Source organism: Bactrocera tryoni, chromosome 1 (genome assembly GCF_016617805.1).
Source record: "Bactrocera tryoni isolate S06 chromosome 1, CSIRO_BtryS06_freeze2, whole genome shotgun sequence".
Classification (NCBI taxonomy): Eukaryota; Metazoa; Arthropoda; class Insecta; order Diptera; family Tephritidae; genus Bactrocera; species Bactrocera tryoni.
Window position 1 is genome coordinate 17,854,690 of NC_052499.1, and position 16,936 is coordinate 17,871,625.

The 16,936-nt window shown below is 38.4% G+C and overlaps 1 protein-coding gene across 1 annotated transcript in view; it reads left to right on the forward strand.

Moving 5' to 3' along the window:
• LOC120782255 (multidrug resistance-associated protein 4) overlaps window positions 1-16,133 on the forward strand; it is a 39,640-nt gene extending 23,507 nt beyond the window's left edge. The window contains exons 2-13 of the mRNA XM_040114420.1: window positions 2,918-3,135; window positions 5,037-5,168; window positions 5,283-5,494; window positions 7,979-8,235; window positions 10,395-11,246; window positions 11,315-11,592; window positions 12,676-13,441; window positions 13,519-13,873; window positions 13,941-14,171; window positions 14,321-14,853; window positions 14,920-15,080; window positions 15,158-16,133. Coding sequence (XP_039970354.1) covers window positions 2,951-3,135; window positions 5,037-5,168; window positions 5,283-5,494; window positions 7,979-8,235; window positions 10,395-11,246; window positions 11,315-11,592; window positions 12,676-13,441; window positions 13,519-13,873; window positions 13,941-14,171; window positions 14,321-14,853; window positions 14,920-15,080; window positions 15,158-15,422 — 4,227 coding nt within the window. The 5' untranslated portion in view covers window positions 2,918-2,950 and the 3' untranslated portion in view covers window positions 15,423-16,133. The remainder of the gene's footprint in view (window positions 1-2,917; window positions 3,136-5,036; window positions 5,169-5,282; window positions 5,495-7,978; window positions 8,236-10,394; window positions 11,247-11,314; window positions 11,593-12,675; window positions 13,442-13,518; window positions 13,874-13,940; window positions 14,172-14,320; window positions 14,854-14,919; window positions 15,081-15,157) is intronic.
• Window positions 16,134-16,936: the final 803 nt, after the last annotated feature.

The window sequence follows — 16,936 nt, forward strand, 5'->3', positions numbered from 1 at the left end:
ACACACATACAGTCGACTGCTCTTTACTTTTGGGCGCATACACATACATAAGTCCACAATTCATTACCTGTCACGATGTCATAGACGTGTTTCGAAGCACCGCTGTCATATGTTTTTAGTACCTACTTCTCTCGACCAATCCACATGAGTCTTTTTTTGAGCGATCGACAAATTGTTTGGGTTCCAACGTGAACAAATATTTTTTGCAGTCAAATGTTCATACGATATTGAATCTATACTATTCCCACTAACGTTTTGTCAATCTCACGAAAGGTTACATGACGATTTTGCATTATCAGTTTGCGTACAGCATCAATAGTTTCCATAGCTGATTTAGGACGACCTTCCCGAAATTATGATCTACGACCTCGATTGAATTCACCACACTATCGATAAACACTGGTGCTTGATGGAGGCTCATCGTCAAAAATTGAACGAAGCTCATCTATTCACAATTGATGATTTAATCCACGTCGAATGTTGTAAAAAACTAATCGCGCGAAAATACCCGCAAATTAATTCCATTTTTTGGTCGAGAAGAATATTTTAAGTAACTGTAAACAACACAAAGGTATCTTTATTAATTCCAAACCTTATATATACTTGAGCTGAGCCAAAGTCTGAAGTTAAACTCAAAATTGAAAACACCTCAATTACTGCTTCATCGCTGTCTTTTTGTACCTTGACAGTGTATATTGCCACAAAACTTGTAACACCCAAGTCGATTTAGTCATGTTCAGCTGTCAGTTTATACGTGACTTATAATGTGAGAATTTTTATTTTTCTTTTTGCAATTTTGACAAAACTTTATTATCTTACTTTATATTCTGTGTTAAGCCTCCATAACGTGCGAGTCCCATCGCTCGTCGATTATGTCTACGAAAATGGCACGCAAATTGTATATATGTTTGTATTTGCTACGCTATTATTTGCTGATAAGTGTTCAAATATTATTCATACATACATATATTTGTATAAAAAAGTTTTTGATAGACGTAGTTACAACACAAGAGCAGTTTCCGCTTAAACTGTATATAATTTAATTAGAGTTGCCAAATGAAATTATTTTAGTTTATAGGTAGACGTAACGCCTTTATGGACAATTTTATAGAACTACATATACAAGATAATTAACGTTTTTCCGCCCATAACCTTATGTGGACAGTGAGGCAATTTGGACAAGTCTACCTTTTAAGTAAAGTAAGAAAAATTTTGCTTCTCACTAATGTTTGGTAGCTACACTAAAGACGAGCCGATCTCAAAAGCAATAACTGATTAACGGATTACAGTTCAATAAGTACACAAATAGTTTTAAAATTTTCACTCTATTCTGAACTCTATAACAGAAAGTACTGCTGTGGGCAAAGAATAGTAAGACTTCGTCGTAATATTTTTTTGCTAGGTTGGTATGACTATCAGTGATGGTTGTGTAGGTTGTGCCAAATGATCATTAGTGTTTAGGACATGCTTTTTTATGCTTTATTCATTGCTTTATTTCTGAAGTATAAAAAAGGACGTTCAGTGATTTTTACGATAAGTGAAATTATTCAGCAAAGAAGTTCCATTAAATTCAATTTGCGAAAACAAATTTCTGGTGCCGAAACGTTAGAATGTTTGAAAAGACCTTCGCTGATAATTTTTTGTCGCGAGCACCTGTTTTTGATTGATACAAATTATTCAAGGGGGGTTGAGAACGCGTTGACGACGCACCACGTCCAGGACGCCATCAACATCAATTGATGATCGATACGTCAATAAAATAAAGGAATTGGTGCTTGAGAATCGAAAATTAACCGTCAGAGATTTTGCTGGTAACGTTGGAATATCGGAAGCATCAGTGAAAGCCATTTTGAAAGATCATTTGGGCCTAAGAAAAGTGAAAGCACGATTGGTTCCAAAATCACACAAATTTTTTGGAAAAACAGCGTCGCGCTAACATCTGTGAAACAATGCTTTCCGAATACTAAGTAGGATGTCATGAAACGTACTATTACTGACGATGTGTCTTGGATCCATGCGTACGACCCAGAAATAGACGATCAATCGGCCGAATAAAGTGGCAAAGGTGAGTCGAAGCCGAAAAGTCACGTCAAAAATCAAGGTTATGTTGACAGTTCTCTTTGATTAACGAGTTGCGGTGCACTCCGAATCCCTTTCGATCTGCCAAACTGTTAACAAGGAATACTATTTCAGTCTTATGCGTCATTTTCGCGAAGCTATTCTTAAAAAGAGGTCGAAATTATATGCCGACAACGCGTTATTTTTGCACCACGATAAAGCACCGTCGCATACTGCATTGATGCTTCGTGAGTTTTTCACCAAACTTTCAACCAATATCATGCCGCAACCACCGTATTCACCTGATTTAGTGCCGTATGACTTCTGGCTATTCAGAAAATTACAGGAAAACCGTTTTGAATTCATAAGGGATTACTTTGAGGAGGACGAGATAAATTTTGAAGAATAAATTACTAGAAATTAATTAATAGAAATATTTCTGCGCTTCAAATCCCTTGATAGCGCTTCTTCATTTATGAAATGTCCTGATAAAACAATCCAAATCATTGGCATAGCAAATGGCATACATACATATGCCAAAAAAATATTTACTTTAACAGCTGACACGAAAACGATCCCTCAAGGAAATCCTATTCTTCAAAATTATTCACTCTATTATTAGAGTATAGTCATGGGTGTACTGGTTGACGAAATCTGGCTGAAAAATTAGTTTGTCACATTTGAATAATACTCTAATCTTTATATTTAATTATTTTACTATTTTTAAATATACATACATATGCCATGACTATAAACTCTTATTATTATTATTATTATTATTATTATTATTATTACTATTATTATTATTCATTGTTGCAAATATTTATTTAATTTTTATTATTTAATTTTGTTTTTACAGTGATACTTTTGCTATAGAGCACACCTACGCAAAATGGATAGTTCCCGCAAGCCCGAAAAAATCAATCCTCGCCGTCATGCGAACATACTGTCGCAAATACTTTTCGTTTGGGCCATGCCGCTGCTCTTTAAGGGCGCCAAAAACGGCTTGAACACAGATGATCTCACCAAGTGTATGCCAAAAGATAGCTCAGAGGATTTAGGAGATCGTTTGGAAGAGTAAGTAACAAATATTTAATAAACAATGAAGTATGCGCCAAGTTCACGTGCAACCGGACGATTTGTACTCTCACAAAAACCTGAAATTATTTTCAGTTATTTGCGAATTTTTTCAATACTTAATCCATACACTTGTTATTAGGGATGTTATGGCCTTCAGTCGCGTCAGCGAGTTTTGTTTTTTTTTTTTAAATTTTGGCTACAATTTGGAATACCTTTCGTTATATTATGGGGCACGTCATATTCATAAACCTATATTCATAAACCAATATTCATAAAACTATTGTTATCAGTAATTTCGCGTTTGATAAATGTACAGTCCTTATCTACCTTGTCGATCACCTCATTTGCGACTTTTACTCGAAGTAGTTTTTGCTAAAGATTAAGATCTTTTAGTACGAGCCTAGCATTGACACGCATCATATTCAAAATGTGTTGAGTCAATCCATAAGAGGTGTAGAGAACATCTGCTATTCCTCTAATGTCAACACGACGATTTTCTAGTACTTCTTGCTTTATTCTTTCGATGCCTATCGTCATTAACAGTGGTGAGTGGACAACTCGTGTGAGGCACGTTTTCGATGACTTCACTGAATGCTGAGTTTCATCGATTCCATAGCCATTAATGGCATCGTATAATTTCAAACAAACTGTTCTTAAACTTTTTCTACGGTAAAAATTTCCAGGCAAAAAGAAAAAGAAAAATTATTTGGAGATCAAAATTCACACGATCACAATAAGGTTGTAACTATCTAGGACATTTTTTTTATCGACTCAGTGTGATAACGCTATTTAAATGAACCAGTCCGGGCATTAGTTCTTCTTCTTTCTTTGTCCATCCGCTTTTCACGGTCTTTTCTAAGATTTGGCGCATGGTGAATATCTGGTCAGTTGTTCATTTTCCAGACCTGAAGCCACACTGATAAGGTCCAATCAGTTTGTTGACGGTGGGCTTTAGTCTTTCCTACAAAACGCTCGATAGAACCTTATATCCGTTGTTGAGGAAGCTGATCTCACGTGGTTGACGCAAATTGTGCGATCTCTTTTTTTGTGGATTGGGGAGGGCACACTTAAATTCCAATCGTCGGGCTTGCTTTCGCCCGACCATATTCTAAAAAAAAGTTAACACATGCTCCTTATCAGTTCTTCGCCGCCGTATTTGAATCACTCGGACGGCAATCCATCGGCTCCCGCAGCAATGGAACATCTGCTCTATCATCATCGATTGGGGAATCGGATTCACCATCCCCTTGCGTTATGCTTACACTGCCATTCAGCAGGCTGTGGAAGGATTCCCTTTATAATTTCAGTATGATCTGGGTATCAGTTACTAGATCACCTCGGGGGGTTCTACAATAGTATGCTGCGTACTTGAAACCTTCTGTTAGGCGCCGCTTCTTTTCGTAGAAAGAGCATAACTCCTGTAGGCCAGCTTGTCAAGCTCTTCGTACTGACGCATATCGCCTTCTCTCTTTTTTTGTCTGCAAAAAAAACTCCATCATTAGTTAGGCAGATGATATATTTATGAAGGAAAAACAAATGAACCAGCAGACCCACTAAATAATTATATTGATGGTAAGGGGGTTAGCGGAAAGTATGTGTCGATTTCTGCAATTTTTAGCACTAAATCTCATTACGAATATGTTGACTTAGGTCCCACAAAAATATATCATATATCAGCTTATATATTTGACGATATGAAAATAGCGTCCTTATCCTAAAATTATGTATAAACCGCTAAACCAAAGACTGAAAGATTTTCAGTACTAAAGACAACAAAGTACCGGTTCCGGGCATCGGTAATTATGTTAAGTTCTTTAACTTTGCAGTTTTTCTTTTGAAATTATGAATCAAATTAGTTGAAATGCATTATTCGCATAACTTTGTCTCTTTACTTTCAGAAAATGGTACGCTGAAGTGGACCGAGCACGTCGCAAGGGACGTAAGCCGCTGCTACGTAATGCCATTCTGCGCACATTTTGGGTGTCCGCAGTTGTGGATGGCGCCATATCATTAATTTATATGGTCATTAAGTAAGTAAAAGATGAAATAATCAAAGAATCTTCTGAATTTTACTTTTCTACAAACTTAATTACATACATACCAGCGCCCTTATTTATATGTACATCCTTTGTTTTCGTTAACAGATCACTCATACCCGCTGTGTTGGCGCAATTATTAATGCAATTTCAAAAACAAGTGTCACTCTCTTCAAATCGCCAAGCGAATGCAACAACAACAGCCACTGATATAGTGAATGCGACAAGCCGAGCGATACGTTCCATTGATGCAGCCGTGAAAAACATGTCTTTGTTGTCGGCAGATGTTGGTGGTGAGGCTGCTGGAAATGCTGGAGGAGGTAAGTGTATTCATATATGGACTTCGGTTAGCATACATTAAATTATTAGATCATAAAGATTGTAGTGAGAAGAGCCGCCAATAAAGAGTCTCAAAGAAGTAGGAAATACGTTTTTTCGCAATTATAAAAACATTGGTCATGCTGTTTCGATTTTCGTAGTCAAAGCCACACCATAATCTTTTATAATATCTGTATTGGAGCCTATGTTGTGCCACTACAACCACAACAACATGAGATGCAAGCCTTCGTGGTGAGGAAAAATCTCCCTAACCAATAGTTCCGCTGATATCAGCCCGTTAATAGTTAAAAATTTTGACCCAACGAATCAAATAATTCCTCCAAGGTCTTCGATTTGTCACCAACCGCTCTGAAAATAAAGAAAATATAGAAAGCTAGATGGGTGGTCCCACCACTGAAACTTGGTACGAATATAGGTGCATATCTTCAAGTTGGTACTGAGATTTGCTCTCCATATAAGTCTAGATAACTATCAGTTTTGCTTCATGTTAAAACAAACACTAGGAATCTCACTTGGTCAGCCTAGAACGCCGGTCCGTTGTGGTACCTAAAACTCATAAAATATTGGATCATATACGTAATACCCTTAAAGATTTGTTGAGGCGGCTAAAATCAGTTTTGGCTACGTCTTCTGGTTCCCCGAAGGTAAAACTACAGAAATGTTTCACCTCAGTCTTGCAAAGACGGAACAATAGAAGAGAAAGTGCCAGGATGTTTCCACCTTAAGCTATTCCAAAAAACTTTCAAAATTGTCGTCCGACAAGACTTTGAGCTTTATCGCATGAATACCTACAGGACATTGTCCAGTAAGAACTCCTACGATTGCCGCAAGATGAACTTTGCTCAGTGCAATTAGTTCAGTCATCGAACAGCGCCTGCTGAGTGCACGCGAAGCCAATTGAGCCAGTACTATAACGCAAGAGGCCAACGGACAGCCAACTCGGTCCCATTCCGATTTGTGAGCAGGGCAAGGATGTCCCCTCTGACTAGCTCATGGGACTTTGCAATTGCCTGCGCTTCCGGTATGACCAGACGAATATGATGATGAAGTAGCTTGATGCTGTTTCTAGTGAAGACACACTTAATTAGCTTTAAATGCACAGAAAAGGAGCTCAGCGCTAGTATTGCTGCTTCGTCTCTACTGCTACCTAGATAGCAGCCGCTTCTGCCTGAAAAACCCTACAGTAGTCCGGAGCGGGGAGCTCCTTAAGCAAAACTGCCTTCCATCACATCTTCTCGGTATGTAAGTAGAGCAAAAGTCGTCACGAGCAGCCTCTACGACGCAGTGATCGATGTTATCAAACATGTAATTGAAGAAGGAGATCATTTCGGAAAGGAGAGCATTCAAACTCATTTTAAGCGCCTTTTGCCATAGCCAGAAGTCACATGAAGCTAAATCAGGCGGATGCGGTGTTTGCGGCACGATATTGGTTGAAAATTTGGCGAAAAACTCACGAAGAATCAATACAGTATTCGACGGTGCATTATCGTGGTTCAAAAACCAAGAGTTTGCCGGCGGACTAGTATTCCTTGTGGATAGTTTGGCCGAACGGTCAACCCAACCTTAATTTTTGACCTGCCTTGACGTGGTTTTTTCGGCTTCGGCTCACCCTTGCCACGATATTCGCCCGATTTTGTAACCAATCGTATTTTCACTTTTCTTTCAAAATGGTTTTTGGGAAGTATCTGCTTCCGATATTCCAGCGATACCAATAAGATTTCTAACTGTTAATCGTCGATTCTCAAGCACCAATTTCTTTATTGTATTGACGTGTTGATCATCAATTGATGTTGATGGTCGTAAAAATCGCCGAATGGACTTTATGTACTTCAGAAAGACAAGCGTATACGAAACACTAATGATTATTTTGATGTGACATTTGGCACAGATGTCATTGATAGTCATACCAACCTAGAAAAAAAAATTAAATTAAAAGTCTTACAATTTTTTGCCCACAGTTCTTGTAACTGTTTTCAAAGAATTTATCAAATTTGTGACATACATACTTTTCGAATGAAAGCAGACGCCTGCCTGCTGACTTCGGTCATTAAGATTAGTTGGCATATTATTGCTGACCGATAAATATTATATACGTATGCATATAGAATATAGTTCCGTTATGTTATGAGAGATGATTGATACCATCATTGGCAATCATTGTTGTTCTTTGTAGTGAGCTGGGCAAATCTAGAGTACAGAAATAGTTGATACTTATTTATATATGTACATATGTACGTATGGGTGTGAGTAATCTGCGGACAAAGCGAATCGTTTGCGTCAATTAAGTTGTCTGACAATTAGCCGAGTGCACAATTGATTGGTTTGGTCGAACTGATTACGCCACTGCAATTGCTGATATCATTCAATAAATTTTTCTTTCATTACGATTTGCTCATTTCTTCTTTGCTATATACACGTGCCAGTACTTACATACATATGTAAATAAATATTTGTGTTCATTGCAGCATCATCTAACATCCTTGACGTCACCGGAAAATCTGCGACAGATAAATTTTTGTTTGCCGATAATACAACTGCGCAACCTGAATTCAGTGATATCGAAGATCCGCTATGGTTTGTATTCAACGATATTTATTGCTTGGGCACTATTTTGGTAACATCCACACTGCTGGGTTGTTTTCTTATACATCATGTGGATTTGAGGCAGCGTTTGTTGGGCGCACGCATGCGCATCGCTTGTTGCTCGCTGATTTACAGAAAGGTGAGTGAATACTTGAGCAGTAATTGATTTTTCTCCTGGGTTCAGAATATATGGGTTTATAAGAAAACTAAAAAATATTAAAATTTTTTGAAAGCGAAGTTCTGATATGAAAAATTTGTTCGAAGATTGTAGCGATCCCTTGTATTTAAATCTGTGGCAAGTTTTGTGAATATATCTCGTTATATAAAAGCGTTTTACCTACAAAAACTTGATTTTGATTGGTCAGCTCGTCAGACTGTTTATATAATATATTGTATGGGTTCACAATAGACCGATAGGGACAGCAAACGAAGCCATATATTTCCCATTCCTTTGACATTTCTTATCAGTAAGGTTTGGCATTTCATCATGCAAAGACATACGATCCAACAACGAGTCGAAATTATTAAAATTTACCAAAATTTTAAGTCAGTGGACTCAATTTTAAGAGCGCCACGTCCAATTTATGGTCGTCATAATCCTGCTGTCAGATCCACAATTGAGGGTCTAGTGGAAAAATTTGAATCCACAGGCATAGTACAAAATATTCCCGTGCCAGTGAGGCAAAGAAGTGCCTGAAGAGAATATTGCTGCCGCTGGCGCATCAATTGAGGAAGACCTAAATCAGTCTCTCACACTTCGTTCTCAAGCGTTGGGCAACTCTGTGACGAACTGTGCGAAGGATCATGGACTACACCCTCACAAGATCAAAATGACGCAATAACTGAAGCCCCTTGACCACCAGAATCGCAGAATCGTATATTCGTCCATTGGACTGAGCAACAACTTGAATAGGATCCGGATTTTCATCGAAAAATCATCTTCAGCGATGAGGCTCATTTCTGGCTGAATGGCTTCGTCAATAAGCAAAATATGCGTTATTCACACGTACTCCTTGAATCATCATAGCATCCCGAAAAAACTACGGTTTGGTGCGGTTTATGGGCCGGCAGCGTCATTGGGCCGTACTTCTTTCGTGATGACCAAGACCGGCACGCTACTGTGAATGGGAATCTCTACCGCTCAATGATAACCAAATAATTTTCGCCCGAATTGGATGACATGGACTGATACAATATATGGTTCCAACAGGACGGCACCACAAGCCACACAGCGAATTTCACAATCGATTTATTGAGAACCAAGTGTGGTGAACGTGTTATCTCACGAAATGGCCCAGTCAATTAGTCGCCTCGATCGTGCAATTTGTTAGACTAATTCCTGTAGGTCTAGGTCAAGTCTATGGTCGATGTCAACAAGCCAACGACGGTTGATGAACTTCGTACGAATATCGAATGTGAAATTGCGGTAGTACCGGCCGATTTATGCTTGAAATCCGTCGAAAATTGGGTTGAGCTTCTGGACTTCTGCAAGTGTGCCTGTGATGGCCATGCCAAAAAAATCGAGTTCCATACATAATGGCATCGAATGTACTTTCACAGGAATAAAGAATTTCATGAATGCCTCAAAAACTTTTGTGGCGCTCTTATTGAAAAACCATTCATGTCAATGTCGCCGTATATCTCGTACAGCTCATCGTTCCATAGACTGCGGTACACGCCATTTCCAATGAGCAAAGAACCATAAGTCTTCCGAAAAATCTTTCTTTGGAACACTCCTTAGTTTATGCCTCCTCATCATATAGCAGAACGAGAATGATTAGGAATGTGAAGTCCGGTCTTTGTTCGTCGAGAGATGACTTTACTTTCTAATTTCCTACTCAGTGCAAAGTAGCACCTGGCATTATAATACATACTCATTTAGCGAGGTTGTGCGCTCATATAAACCATCATCAATGAAAAGGAACAGCTTTTCTTACTTTCTTCTTAAAATTAGTCAAGTGTAGTACCAATAGCAGAGGATATACTCGAGCTTAGAATTCGGCATTGGTATATCCAAACTATTTTCATCAAATAATGAATACATTCAATAAACTCGCAAACTCTTTACAAGCACTCTAGAAACTTCTGCATTATCACTTCAGTTCTTTAGTCCAAACTTGTCCGTACAAGCTAATAACTGAATATATCGCTTGAAGATTCGTTGAAAACACTTCAAAAGTGAAGTGCGCATTGCGGCCTTACATAACAATAAAAACCTTTATTTTCTCTTTATTTCACACTACTCTTTTTGTTAACAGATTCACTTCACGGATTACTAAAGTCATTCTTTAATTTCAGACACTTCGCCTCTCAATGCGCTCCGCTGGCCAAACTCCAGCCGGATATCTAATCAATTTGCTCTCGAACGATGTTAATCGTCTTGATTATGGTTTCATCTACATGCACTGGATCTGGATAATGCCATTGAATGCCATGCTGATTTGCTATCTCATTTGGCTACGCATTGGTTGGGCAGCAGTTGTGGGCGTGGTCGGTCTACTGCTTAAAACCATACCAGTACAAACCGGTCTTAGTAAATTGGCCTCTAAGTTGCGTATGAAAATCGCCGAACGTACCGATGCGCGTGTCGGCATCATGAACGAATTGGTACAGGGTATACAGGTGATCAAAATGTATGCATGGGAGAAACCCTTTCAGGCTGTGGTCGGCGAGGCGCGTCGTCGTGAAATCAAGCAAATTCGTTATGCATCATATTTACGTGGCTTCTATTTGAGTACGATGGTGTTTACGGAACGTTCCACACTCTATATAACCATTGCAGCGGCTGTACTTATGGGTAATCAAATTTCAGCCGATATTGTTTTCTCTGCGGCCAGTTATTATAATATATTGCAATTGGTCGCCGCCATTTGGTATCCGCTTGCTGTGTCTTTCGGCGCTGAGGCATTAGTCTCACTAAATCGTGTCGAAACCTTCCTGCAGCAGGAAGGACACGACGAAAAGGCACAAGGGCTGACACATAAAAAAGAATCCAAATCGAGCGAAAGCAGCGCCGCCAATGCCATTGTACTCAAACAGGTGAATGCGAATTGGGATCTGACGAAACCGCAGCTTACCCTACAGGATATCAATTTGGAAATAAAGCGTGGGCAGTTATGTGCTGTTATTGGTCCCGTGGGTGCGGGCAAGGTATATTTTATATTTTTGTTTCACACTTTAAAGGCACTTTCACTTACAAAAATATAATTTTTGTGCAGAGTTCATTGCTACAGCTACTGTTAGCCGAACTGCCAATCACAGATGGCGAAGTTGTCATACAAGGCGAACTCTCTTATGCTGCTCAGGAGCCTTGGCTGTTCACCGGCACTGTGCGCAATAATATACTCTTTGGCGAGCCTTACGATCGCAAGCGTTATAACGAGGTAACGAAGTGCTGTGCGCTTTCGACCGATTTCCAGCAGCTTAGTAATGGCGATAAGACAATTGTGGGTGAGCGCGGCGCATCACTGTCGGGTGGTCAACGTGCGCGTATAAGGTGAGTTGCGGTGTACATATAAGAAAATAATATTAACTTCGGTAGCAACGAAGCTGTAATACTCTTCATAAATAAACAAATTTGTCCACACAAAAACTTGGTATCGATCGGTTAGTCTGTATGGTAGTATTCTTATCTGAACTCCCCGCAAAGTTAATAAGGCTGTGTAAACTGATAGAAATACCAAACGCTCCATCAGGATCGGGAAGGGCCTCCCCGAGCCTTGCAATACCAAACAATGTTTCACACAAGACGACTCCCTATCGTGCGACTTCTACAATCTACTATTGGAGAAAATAATTAGAGCTGCAGAAATAAATTAGAGAAGTTCTATAAGAGTGTACAGCTGTTGGCGTAGGTCGATGATATTGATATCGCCGTTAGTTCTGCTTTCCCTAGACTGGATAAAGAAGCGAAGCAAATGGGTTGCTAGTGAACGAGAGCAAGACAAAATATCTCACCACGTCATTGTTGACAGTTCGAATCGAAACATCCTGAAATCGAAACGAACCAGTATTAATAGCAAAAACAATGTCAGCCTCGAAATCCAAAGCAGAATAACTCTTGCCAACAGGACTGAGTAGGCAATTGAGAACTAAAGTCCTCTCTCGACGAACTAAGACCAAACTCTATAAATTACTCATTTTTCCCTTTTCTGCTTTTTGGTGCAGAGGCATGGACGATGACAAAAGCTGATGAGTCGACGTTACGAGTTTTCGAGAGAAAAGTTCTGCGGAAGATTTATGGTTCTTTGCGCATTGGCAACGACGAATACCGCAGTGGAACGATGAGCTGTACGAGATATACGACGACATTGACATAGTTCAGCGAATTAAAAGAGACATCTCTGAGTATTCGACGCAGTACCCGCCGGAGTAAACAGAGGAAGAGCCCGTCGTGCTGACCATTTATATATATGTATATTTTATAGGGTCTCCGACGATTCCTCCTAGGTGTTATAAATTTTGTGATAGGGCAGAGTTTTTCAAATGAGTTTAAAGAAGTACCTTAAACATTGTGAACTTTAATGATACTGTCCTTCAAAAAACTATTTTTGTAACTCTTTTCTTTGAAATTTTGTAGCTTGGCACGTGCTGTTTACAAACCAGCTTCCATTTATTTGCTCGATGATCCATTGAGCGCCGTCGATGCACACGTCGGTCGTCACCTTTTCGACGAAGTAATTGGACCACGCGGTCGTTTGGCCACTGAAAAGGCCACACGAGTGTTGATTACCCACCAAGTACACTTCTTGACCGAAGCCGATTGGATTGTGATCATTGAAAATGGACGCATCTCACGGCAAGGCACCTACGAGGAGCTGTCGAAAAGTGACCTTGATTTTGCCAAATTACTTGAACGCATAAAGGAGGAAGATGAAGCCGTCGAGAGTGAGAACGAATCGATTTTATCACATGAAACCACCTATGAGGATGAGGAAATTCCTTATATTGATGGTGTGCGTGATGGTTATCAACCGTTGCGTCGTACCAGTCGCAGCAGTCGCACCAGCGCTAATAATGATGGTTCGCTAACGAGAAAATCGGCAAGTTTGGCTTTGAGCTCTGAACAGGATCTCTCCGATGATTCTGGTTTGGCGGAGGACCAGGCGAAAGGTGGTGTCTCCGGACGCGTTTGGTGGGAATATTTCCGCGCTGGCAGCAGTGTATGCGGTCTAGTCTTTATGACCTGTGTCATGTTGTTGTCACAAGTGATCTGCAGCGGTTCTGATTATTTCGTAAATATTTGGACGCAACAAGAATACTTGCGTTCGCTTAGTAAGCCCACGACTTTCACCACCTTCGAGTGTTTGTATATATACGGCGCACTCATCGTCGCCGTTGTGTTGGTGCGTAAGCCAAGAATGTAAGATCAAAGTTTGTTCGTACTAAAGAAAATTTTTTTCTATCTCTCGCATTCTCACAGATGACCGTATTTCGTGGCTATCTCTTCTTCAAAGTCTGCATGCATGCCTCAAAAGTGCTGCACGATCGCATGTTCGGCTGCATACTCCGTGCAACAATGCGTTTCTTCGACACCAATCCCTCGGGTCGCATTCTAAATCGTTTCTCCAAGGATATGGGCGCCATTGATGAGTATCTACCCAAATCTATTATGGACTTCATACAAATCTCTTTGGTTATGTTTGGCATATTGATTGTGATCTGTGTCGTCAATCCCATTCTGCTGTTGGCTATTTTAATTGTAGCCATAGTTGATTACTGGATTTTACAGTTATATTTGCGTCCTTCGCAGGACCTTAAGCGCTTGGAGGGCATTTGTAAGTTCGACCCAAAAAATTATACTCACAATTATTATTATTATTAACTTTTAATCTCACATCACAGGTCGTAGTCCAGTCTTCTCTCATCTTTCCGCCTCATTATCCGGCATTGCGACTATACGCGCACGTGAATTACAAGATATTGTCACAAAGGAGTTTGACAGTCTACAGGATGTGCATAGCGCTGTCTGGCAACTGACAATGGCTGCGAACACGGCGTTGGGCTTGTGGTTGGACTGTGTCAGCTGTTGCTTCCTTGCCTCGGTGACATTTAGTTTTTCGTTAATGGGAACTCGTAAGTGTTGGCAACACTATTTCCGTATATTTTTAATTATACAATAAATATATATTTCATAAAATTTTCCATTTAATATACTGTATACCTAATACATAATTTATCTACCATTTTCTAACCACAAAAACAACAAATTATTTTCTTATCAGAAACTTTCAGCGGCAACGTGGGTTTGGCCATCTCTCAAGCCATGATACTCACTGGCATGGTGCAGTATGGCGTACGCCAAGTAGCCGAATCATTACAACAGATGACTAGCGTGGAGCGCGTACTCGAATATACAGATCTGGAACAAGAATCGGTAATCAAGAAACAACCACCGCCCACTTGGCCTACACACGGACAAGTTGAATTTAAGGATCTATCCTTACGTTACGATCCCAACAATCCACCAGTGTTGAAACACTTGAATATCACAATCGAACCCAGTTGGAAGGTAGGCGTGGTCGGACGCACTGGTGCCGGTAAGAGTTCGCTTATTGGTGCGCTCTTCCGTCTATCGCAACTGGAAGGTGACATCATGGTTGATGGTATTGAAACCGGCAGTATTTCGCTGGAGACATTGCGTTCGAAAATCTCGATTATACCACAAGATCCGGTGCTATTCTCCGCCACCATACGCTACAACCTAGATCCGTTCGATAAGTATGGTGATGCTGATTTGTGGCGCGCGCTGGAGGATGTGAGTTTCTGATATCTCTATTATATTTTATATTTCTATGTTATATGTGTTTGTAAATGCTTTTAGGTTGAGCTCAAGGGCGCCATACCCGGCTTGGATTACATGGTGACACAACGCGGCAGCAACTTCAGTGTGGGTCAACGTCAGCTGTTGTGCTTAGCGCGCGCCATTTTGCGCAACAATAAAGTGCTCGTGTTAGATGAGGCCACCGCCAATGTGGATCCACAGTGCGTATTCCAAAAATACTAATTTCCTAATTCAATTTTTAATTATTTGACAATTTTTTTTTTATTTTTCAACACAGAACCGATGCGCTCATTCAAACCACCATTCGCACCAAATTCAGGCATTGCACTGTGCTAACTGTTGCTCATCGCCTACACACCGTTATGGATTCGGATCGCATACTCGTGATGGACGATGGTCGCGTACGCGAATTCGATATACCACACCTGCTGCTGAAGAAGCAAAATGGCGCTTTGCGTCAGATGGTCGATGCTACGGGCGCCGAGGCAGAATCACTTAAGAAAATCGCCAGCGAATCATACAATATGAAGCAACGCGCCTAAATGAGCGTGCTGCTGTTTTGTAGTGGTTCTCATTGAAAACACGACACATTAACGGTGCTTAAAAGTGGCATTTTTTAAATAGCGACGTGCTCAAAAATTGATTTTGCGCATGCGTAGTTAATGCGAATGTACAATATAAGTGAAACTAACTGCCTTTATATAAAAATAGTATAGTTTTTAGGGAATTTTTTAACTAATGTGACTAGCTTATTTTTTGGGGGAACACTTCAATATAAAATAAAGAATATATGTACACATGTACAAACATACATGTGTGCTTAAGAATAATTAGTCTTTTTTACATAATAGAGATTTTGTTTGTTAGTTTCAGACTCCTTTTTTGTTACTGTTTTCGAAAAGTGCATGCATATTAGTTCCAAAAGCAACGCGATATTGAATACTTTTAATTATAAAATTATATTTAAAAAAAACTATTTTATGTAAAAAATTTGAAGCGGTTCTAGTTTGTCAGGCTGGCTCTGAAATCTGTGCAAAAGTCAATTTCGAAAAGAGTTAAAAATCGCATATATGTAGTTGTAAACTGAACTACTTCCATTTTTATCACACAGATTCTCTAGTAAAGGCATAACTTATACATTTAGCTCTCAAACGCGAACTTCAAATGAGTGTTTCTCATATATCTCGATTCTGAATTTTTACTTTATACTTTATGTTGCATTATTTTGTTAAAAAAATATAAGTTTTTTTTTAGTTTTATTTGTGTTCCAGTTAATTCTTTTACGTAATAATTTTTATATGTACTATATATAGCATATTTTTTTTCTTTCGTTTGAAGTTAATTTTATTTTGTATTTTTTTTATTGGGTTTCCTGTTTATTTTCTTTTAAGTAATTTTATTTTTTTAAATTTTTTTCTTAATATTTTTTTCGTTTTTTTTCTGAATAATTTTTTTATATACACCTAAGTTTGTATGTATTTATTTTTTCTTCCATTGCATATTTTTTTAATTTTTATGTATTTTCTTTTATTATATATTAATTTTTTTTATCCTTTTTGAGATTTAAAATTTAAGAAACTGGAAATTTATCTGAAATAAAAAGGCATATGAAGGAAAATTTAAAAATTATAAAAATATAATTATTTTTTATTTGTTATTTGTCGAAATATTTTATTTTTAAATTTATTTTCATTTTTTTTTTTTGAAATTGAAATTAAAATTACGAAAATATTTTTTATATATTTTTCGTTTAAATATTTAAATTTTTAATTTATTTTCGTATTAATTTAAAAAATCTAAATTAACTGGAATAAAGAAGCAAAATTAAAAATTATCAAAACATTATTATGTTTTTTTGCATTTTTCGTTTAAATGTTGTTTTTTAAATTTATTTTAACTTCTTTTTTAATTAAATGTTTTCAAATTATTTTCATTTTTGTTTTTGAAATTAAAATTAAACAAAAAATGGAAATTTAACTGAAAGAAAGAAGCAACTTTAAAATTTATGAAACATGTATGCCTTTTTTGTATTTTTTTGTTTTAATAATTTCTATTT